This window comes from Chrysochloris asiatica, unplaced genomic scaffold (genome assembly GCF_000296735.1).
Source record: "Chrysochloris asiatica unplaced genomic scaffold, ChrAsi1.0 scaffold00036, whole genome shotgun sequence".
Classification (NCBI taxonomy): Eukaryota; Metazoa; Chordata; class Mammalia; order Afrosoricida; family Chrysochloridae; genus Chrysochloris; species Chrysochloris asiatica.
Window position 1 is genome coordinate 1913139 of NW_006408554.1, and position 8819 is coordinate 1921957.

Sequence of the window (8819 nt, forward strand, 5' to 3'; positions counted from 1 at the left end):
TGTGAAGCTGATGATGTGCCCTGTAAACTTTCACTCAATGCAAAATAAAAACATTTAATTAAAAAAAAAATGAAATTATTGTCATGAAATTGTTTTGTGTAGTAACTTGAATTAATGTATTTTTACTGTATATATTCTCAGTAACAACAAAAAGATGAAATAAAATAAATGACTTTTTTTAAAGGAGAAAAGTGTTTTTTTTTAATTCATGGATTTGGAATAAGTGATTTTTTTTTAAGGTTTAAACTCTGTGATTTTATAATTCTCTTAGTAATTACAGTGTGAAGAGAAAAAAGGAAGATGCTGAAAAAAAGCCAATATTCCTGTAATGAAATATTTAGAAAAAGACCCATAAGCAAGGGTAAATGTAAAGTATTAATTGAGACAATGTAAAAAAATTAATATCCCTTTAAACACACTCACATAAATGTCATCTTAATAACTATTAATAACACTATTGTAAAACATTTTTAAGCTGCTGGAAGTTCTAACAACCTTAGTTAGAATGGCGAATTAATTAGAAAAGGAACGTCATAGTTTCAGTGTACTTAAATTTCATAACATTATCATCAGGAAATAATGTTATTTTAGAAGAGTAGTATGAAATGAATGCTTACCTCCCTTTACAGCTCTGCAAAAAGAATATTGATCATCAAATCCTCGGCAAACAACTTCTGTACGCATTGGAAACTCAATGGTTTTGAGATACATATAGATATTAAAATACAGTTTTTTTATGTCTCTCCCTCAAAAAGAAAAACAAAATCCATTAGCTTCCCAAATAAAAGTTTCTTTTATAAATAATATCAATATGCATTATGGTGTGGCGCTGTAGGATAATCACTGAACTGCTAACTGCAGGTCAGCGGTTCAAAACCCAGCAGCCACTCCTCGGAAATCCTACATAGGGTTGCTATGAGTCGGAACTGACTCGAGGGCACTTAACAACAAAAATTCTGAAGGCTGTTGTCTTTAAGCTTTATTAGCAAGTGTTTCAAGACTTCTTTGCTTTCAGAAAGCAAGGTTGTGTCGTCTGCATGACATAGGTTGTTAATGAGTCGTCCTCCAATCTTGGTGTTCTGTTCTTCATATAGGCCAGTTTCTTAGATTATTTGCTCAGCACACAGATTGAATAAGTGTGGTAAAAGAATACAATACTGATGCACATCTTTCCTGATTTTGATCACACAGTTTCCTCTTGTTCTGTTTGAACAACGGCTTCTCTGTCAATGTGTAGGTTCTGCATGACACAATTAAGTGCTCTGGAATTTCCATTCCTTGCAATGTTTTTCATAATTTCTTATAGTTCACACTACTGAATGCTTTTGCTTAGTTAGCCAGTAAAATGCAGGTGTTCTCTGCTTTCAGTCAACATACATCTGACATCAGCAAAAGTGACAAAACTTGAAGATACTCCATGTTACCATGTAACTATCCACTAGTCTGCAAATAATTGTCAAGTGCTGTCAAGCCTATTCACAATCTCTAACATTGTTTCTGCTATGAAGGCTATTCTTTCCAACTCTAGTGTTCCAATTACCAAGAATTATCAATGCATTTGATTTCGTGTCCGCTTAATTTCGGATTACAGAAATTGGTAAAAAAAAATCTTTTCAGTTTCTTCATCTTTGGCATTAGTGGTTGATGTGTAGATTTGAATAATAGTTGTATTACTGGTCTTCATTGTTGTTGTTGTTAGGTGCCATCAAGTCAGTGCCAACTCATAGCAACCTTATGCACAGCAGAACGAAACACTGCCCGATCCTGGGCCATCCTCACTATGGTTGCCACACTTGAACACATTGATGCTGCCACTTTGCCAATCCATCTCGCTGGGGGGTCTTCCTCTTTTTCTCTGACTCTCCACCCTGCCAAACATGCTATCTTTTTCCAGCAACTGGTCCCTCCTGACAATAAGTCTGAAATATGAGAGACGAAGTTTGGCCATCCTGGCCTCCAAGGTGCACTCTGGCTGCACTTTTTCCAACACAGATGTGTTGGTTCTTTTGGCAGCCCATGGCACTTTCAATATTCTCCTCCAACACCACCATGCTACCAGAGCTCCTTACAAACCACAATAGTTCAACAAATTGACAGATGAGTGGTATATGAGGGGGCTTCCATAAATTCATAGAAACTTCCATTATCTTTTAGCTCCACTTTTCCAAGAACTTTTTGAAGTCCCCTCATTTTATAACTTTATAAATTGTTATTCTTCTTCTCAGGCTTCAGATAAGAAAACTAAAATTCTAAGAAGGCAACTAGTATATTTTATTCAAATAGAATACTCTACAGTAAAAAATTATATATGCTGCAAAAAAAAATAGAGGAATTTTCATAACTTGCTTATGGAAACATAAAATGTCTGGTTCTAGTCACAATTCTGCTAAGAAATACAGAACAAAGGCATGGGAAGAAGAGGAAGTAAGGGCAATCAACTGATGTCAAAGTTTTAGGAATTTTTTATGAAATACTTCTTGGAGAATGAAATTAAGCTTTTAATTAAAAATTAAGTATATGGGCTATTTTTTATTTACTTATGAATTCCCTATTACGAAAAGAATTAACATTAAAGATTCTAATAAACAATGAATTTTACTCAACTCTTCCAAATTAATTAGTTGTTCTAATTAGAAAAGATGTACAATATTTTTTACAGTGAAAAATCGTTATTGTAACACTGCCTGATTGAAAATGCTTTACTAATAAAGTTGTTGTTAAGTGGTGTCAAGTTGGTTCCAACTGATAGTGACCCTGTCTAGGGTTTCCAAGGAACAGCTGGTGGATTTGAATTGCCAACCTTGCAGTTAGCAGTCCAGTGCTTATTCTATAGCGCCACACCAGAAGTCCTGATAATAATATGAATAATGTTGTTGTTAAGTGCCGTCGAGTCAGTTCTGAGTCACAGTGACCTGTATGGAGTTTCTGAGGAGCAGCTGGAGAATTAAACCACCGACCTTGTGGTTTGCAATCCGGCGCTTTCTTACCCTGTAGCGCCACACCAGAATCACAATAATAATAATACGTGACCATAACTCATGAAATACCAGTGGAAAACCTTTCCAACTTGTACTTGATTGTATTAAGTATAATTGCCATGTCCTTCATCAAAATCTTCTCCTTCCTTTGGTATTGGTGCTACATTCTCTTCTAGATGGCCTCTAAACTATTTGATCCATTATCTCAGTCTACTATTTGACCCCTTTTCTTAAAGTGTATCATCAATTCTCCTCTCTTCACTCTCAACATTTGTGGTGAAATGAGTTCCTTTATGTGACCTTTTGCCTTGGTTTTTGGCTCCTTTTTGGGAAAACAGTGATAAAGATTTTTCCCCCTAAACCCTGAAGGTTCCCTTTGCCCTGGTTTCCTACCCCAGAGGGTTTGTTACTTTTGTCCAGGTAGTTGAAATGTTCTGGATAAGTAGTAAGCAACTTGTAGTTTGATATTTCTTGTCTGGCCTGCAGCCTGCCCTCTGATTTGTGCCTTGCAAGGGGAAAGTGTCATAGGAAGGACAAAACTCATACTACTTCATTGGCCAAGTGGTAGGATTGATAGACTCAAGTGTGGCAACAGTAGTGAGGTTGGCCCAGGATCGGGCAGCGTTTCGTTCTGCTGTGCGTAATAAGTTCACTATGAGTCGGCACTGACTCGATGGCACCTAACAACAACCCTGCCTATAAGTACCACATACAGGGTGTGATGGATTGAGTTGTTTCCTACAAAAATGGATGTCGAAGTCCTAACCACTGGTACCTATGAATAGAATGTTTTGGAAATAGTGCCTTTGATGATCTTATCAGTTAACAAGAGATGATAATACTGGAATTCAGGAGCGACCAGTCACTGGAGAAGGATATCATGTTTGGTAAGTGGACGGCCACAGAAAGAGAGGAAGACCCCCAGCATGATGGATTGGCAAAGTGGCAGCATCAATGAGCTTGAACGTGGCAACAATTGTGAAGTTGGCCCAGGACTGTTTCGTTCTGTTGTGCATAGGGTCACTATGAGTCGGTACCGACAACAACAATCCAATCTGAATTGCATTTTATGATAAAGAAGAATTGGAGACAGAGAAGAGCAGTCATGTGAAGACACATCTATCTTCAAACTAATGAACTCCTGTGGCAATGTGTCACATAGCAACAGATAACTAATACAAGTATAATTGGAACACACCCATATATTGTGAATGTTTCTTGAGGTCTTTTAGTTAAACTACAAAAGAACAAAAATTATACTTACTTGGAATGTAGGAAAGCTGCAAATATCCTCTGCCTCCCTTCAGTGTTAAACAGGGTTCAAGTTTGATTGAAATAGAGTGTTTCATTTTATCTAAATGGGATAAAGGTAATATCAGTAAAATCTATTATACAGCATCCTTAATAAGTATGGTGTTAGTAGTAGCGATGTGCTGTCAAGGAAATTCCAACTCCTAGTGATTTTGTATAGGGTTTCCAAGGCTATAATCTTTACAAGAGCAGAAAGCCTCAACTTTCTCCCAAGGAGCAACTAGTGGATTCAAACTGTCAGCTTTATAATTAGCAGCCAACATATAACCCACTATGCCACAAGGACGTCTTTCTAATAAGTATAGTATTCTGACTATCAGTCTCCAAAAGACACCATCTGTGTCGATAATGAGAAAAACTGAAAGTAGTGATAAATATGTCCTTAGAACCTATTTTTATAAAATTGCTTGTTCCATTTTAGTTCTTTTAACCTGTTCTTTTGTCCCTGTTATTTTCTAGTAGTGCAGTGGTTAAGTACTCAGCTACTAACCAAAAGTTTGGTGGTCCTAACCAACTAGCTGCTCTGCAGGAAAAAGATATAGCTGTCAGCGTCTATAAAGATGACAGATCTGTGAACCCTATGGGGCCTCTCTATTCTGTCCTATAGAGTTGCTATGAGTCAGAAATGACTCGACGACAATGGATTTGGTTTGATTTCTCCACTGCCCACCTTTTTTCTATTCTTTACCTTTTTTGTATATCCCATTAGTCAAAAAAAATTTTCTTTAATGTGCGTTGAATAATTACAGATCTCATAAATGCTATAACGTGAGGAAATGGAGGAGTGAATGAAATAACGACCAGTATTCCCAAAGAGTAATATTCAGTGGACAAGTGGAGAAAAAACACACCTTTATGGTTCTTTCTTTACGGTGCTCAGGAGGAGGGGAAAGAGACTACACCAGTTTTGTTAGCTTTACATCTGAATCCCCAAAACCAAACCCACTGCCATCAAGTTGATATGCGTTACATTCACAGGTACCAGGGGTTAGGACTCATGGTGACCCTGTATGAGTTTTTGAGACTGTAAATCTTTACTTATGTAAATAAACTGGGTTAACTCTTATTTTTGTAATCATAGATGTTCACAAACATTTGGGCAAAAGATGTTCATTACTGCATGGTTTATGATAAAAAATTTCAAAGAAGAGAAGCAAAAAAAAAAAAAAGTGAAATGTCCAAGAGTAATTGAATAAACCAATTATGACAAGTTTATTTATTGAAGTAATACACAATCATTTAAAAATGAAGTTTTTGACACTTTTTCTTGTAAACTGGGTGAAGGTTTCCAGAGCAGATCATTAGTTTTGCATGCAACAATTCATACACATTTTGTTTCATCTCATTTATTACAATTACCACAATGGAACATCATGTCGCAACTTCCACACTACGTTCTCCTCCGTTTCCATTTTTCTTTCATTCCTAACCTTTTGAACTTTGTCCTTGGATATAAATGCTGCCCTTTTGATCTCAAATGCTTGGTTACTCTAAGGAGTGCAGCCCTCACTAGTTTCATTGTTCCCTTTACAGACCTAGCTGTTGTTTGACTGAAAATTGAACCACGGGGGTAAGCTTAGCTCCACAGCGATCAAGGGTCATAGTCTCAGGGGTTCTACCACTTTCTAGCTAACCAATAAGCCTGGTATTTGTTATGATTTTGAGTTTTGTTCCACATTTTTCTCCCACTCTATCCAAGACCTTCTAATGAGATCTCTTTCAGAGTAATTTGAAGTGGTAGCTGGGCACCATCTAGTTCTTCTGGTCTCAGGGACATGAAAGTTAATGTATGTGTGGTTCATTTGTCTTTGATTTTAATCACTCTTCTCTTCTCCTGCCATGCACCTTAGATGGCAGCTCACAAACTTTTAAATCCCCAGTGACTTCTCACCAAAGAAGATGTAAAACAATGTCTTTGTAGACTTTATTAAGCCAATTGACAGGTGTCCCAGAAGACTATGGTCTGGAGCCTCCAGGACCTATGACTCATTCCCGTAAGATGTTTGGTTATGCCTAAGAAGTTTTCATAACTTTGCCAACTGTATGCTCTACAACATTCATAGATATATATGCAGCAAAGGCAAATACTCTTGTATAAATATCCTTTGTCAAGCAAATATACAAGGGTGAGTCAAAAAGTATCCCCACTTTGGTTCCCCTGCCTACTAGTATAATATAAACATCTAAGTTGGATAGAAAGGATAACTGGGGAAGATAATTACAGAAAGCTTGTAAGCCCACCTTCAGCCTATGACAGATTGGATTATCTAAAAGGGGTCTAATTGTACACAGGAAAATAGGCTTCTTGTTAAGCTTTGGTGGAGTATGGGGCCTCAGGTAGAATCCTGAGCCTTCAGAGGTGGAACTTCCCCACTGAAAAGACATGCAGACCAACCCGAATGGCTAGAGGAAAAGAAGATACTTCTTAAGAGAAAGACCAATGTGTGGGTGAGAGGGGAGAGAAAAAAAAAAAAAGCAGATTGTTTGGCTGTGACATTATCAAGCAACCTGTTTGCCCTGGAGCCATCAAGGCAAGAGAAGCCAATGCATCAGGTTAACCTCCTGTCTAAAACTGAAACTCAAATGACACACACAAGTGGTCCTGTATACTTGATGGCAACCATCCTGGTTGACTTATGAGTGGAAGGGGGGGGCGGGGCATTGCAGCAAAAAAGACATGGGCTGAGATTTACCATATTCCACCAATGCCTGCTGACTGTGGAATGAGAGAGAAAAAAAGATGAGCTGACAGGTTTGAAGTTCAGGGTGATGTGTGAACTCCCAAGCCAATATTAGAAAAGCAATCAATGTAATCCACCATATTAAAAACAAAAAAAACAGGAAAAGAACTACATGATCCTATCGATTGATGCCAAAAAGGCATTTGACAAAATGCAACAACCACTCAATCAGCAAATATATGAAGAAATGTCCACAATCATTCGCCATTAGAGAGATGCAAATGAAAACAGCAATGAGATAGCATTTCACACCAGCATTAACAGTGAAGTTCAACAAAAACCAGAAAACAGCAGCCGTCCTTCCTTGGTGTATTTTACCCAGGCTAGATGTTAAAGTGGGAACTCACCGAAACAGCAATGACTTCACAGTTTTAAGTCATAAAATTCATTGGCTTTGTCACTAAAAGCCACAATTTCCGTATGACAAAGAAAGGTGAAGTCCAAACGGTAGTAGTTTACCAAGTTGTGTTATTGTGAAGTGCCATGGAGTTGATTCCGATCCATAGCGACCCGGTACTTACCCTTAAAATTGTCGAGGTTCATTTCTTTGAAGTCTTAAAATAGGGCGCATGTTGGATGCCAGCAGGGGCAATGCGTGAGGGACTGGTGCATTTTGCTTGAGGAGGCCCAGACCACAACTCACTGGTCAAACACTTTCTTCCGAAAGCAGAAGCAGAAATGCCCCCAATGAATGGCCATCACATGTAGGGTCATTTCAGCAGCAGCAGCCAAGTTCAGTGAACGCTGCAAGCATGCCGCCGGCCAGGAAGGAGAGGGGGCCGAGTTTGGGTTATTTTTAGCATATCCAATTAGGGATATGATTTCAAGAGCCCTAAAAAATCACAGCCCAGAGCAGAAACCAACCACCGGAGGCAGCTGGAGCTGGTCCTACTTCTTCAAGAGGAAGAGCCAGTAAGTCTTGGGGCTGGGGCAAAATCTTAGAAGCAGACAGTTCCACTGAAAATGGTAAGAATTTGAATCTAAGCTAAAGGAAGAGATAACTGATCACCAGGAACTACAGAAGTATTTGGAGGTCAAGCGCAACACAAATTAGAGCCCCGTGAGCCCTGTGATGGAGAAAACCCACACAGGGCAGTTCCCAGCCATCACTTTTCCTGTCAGTAGCAGCAGCTGAAATACACAGCTGTTTCCTGTGTCCAGGCAACAGCAAAATTCCTATAAAAACTCACGATCGCAATGACTTAAGCTACTTCTTGTTGCTGTTTTACTTACCACAGTAGGTGTACCAAACACTTAAATCAGAGGAGTTGCAGATCCAGTGTTGCTTCTCAAGATCAGTAAATATGGAAGGAAACAGTGTCGAAAAAAGCATAAATAGGAACATAATTATCTCCAAATTTTTAAAGTTTAAAGGAGGATTGGTAACTCTAATCATCAGACTCCTCTTTGCGTAAGCAGAAAATATTTAACTTACTCATCAGTCATGTGATTTCTGAGTTCCTATTCAACTATTTCCTCCTTTTGTGTGTGTATGTCTGTGTTTTAAATATGTAAGCACTTCCTGTAAAGGAGGGAAAGGAAAATGATTTAGAATTTACTCTTTTTGAACACTTGATACAAATGAAAGTGACTGGAGCTTTAAAAACAAAGCAAAAACACTTCCCAGTCAGTAATTACAAAACCAATCCTAGTTCTCTAAGAGCTAGGACAATTCTCTCCAAAAGCTCTGAATACAACTTTTCATAATCCAGAAACCTGAATCCACAAAGCTGACCTAAACACAAACCAAAAAAACCAAATCCACTACTGCCAAGTCAGAACCCACTGC

The 8819-nt window shown here is 38.2% G+C and overlaps 1 protein-coding gene across 1 annotated transcript in view; it reads right to left on the reverse strand.

The window, feature by feature from the left end:
- The window catches only part of LY96 (lymphocyte antigen 96), a 20051-nt gene extending 11676 nt beyond the window's left edge, over positions 1–8375 (reverse strand). The window contains exons 1-3 of the mRNA XM_006860069.1: positions 8264–8375; positions 4243–4332; positions 618–746 (exon numbers count right to left, since the gene is read on the reverse strand). Coding sequence (XP_006860131.1) covers positions 618–746; positions 4243–4332; positions 8264–8375 — 331 coding nt within the window. The remainder of the gene's footprint in view (positions 1–617; positions 747–4242; positions 4333–8263) is intronic.
- Between the last annotated feature and the right edge of the window lie 444 nt (positions 8376–8819).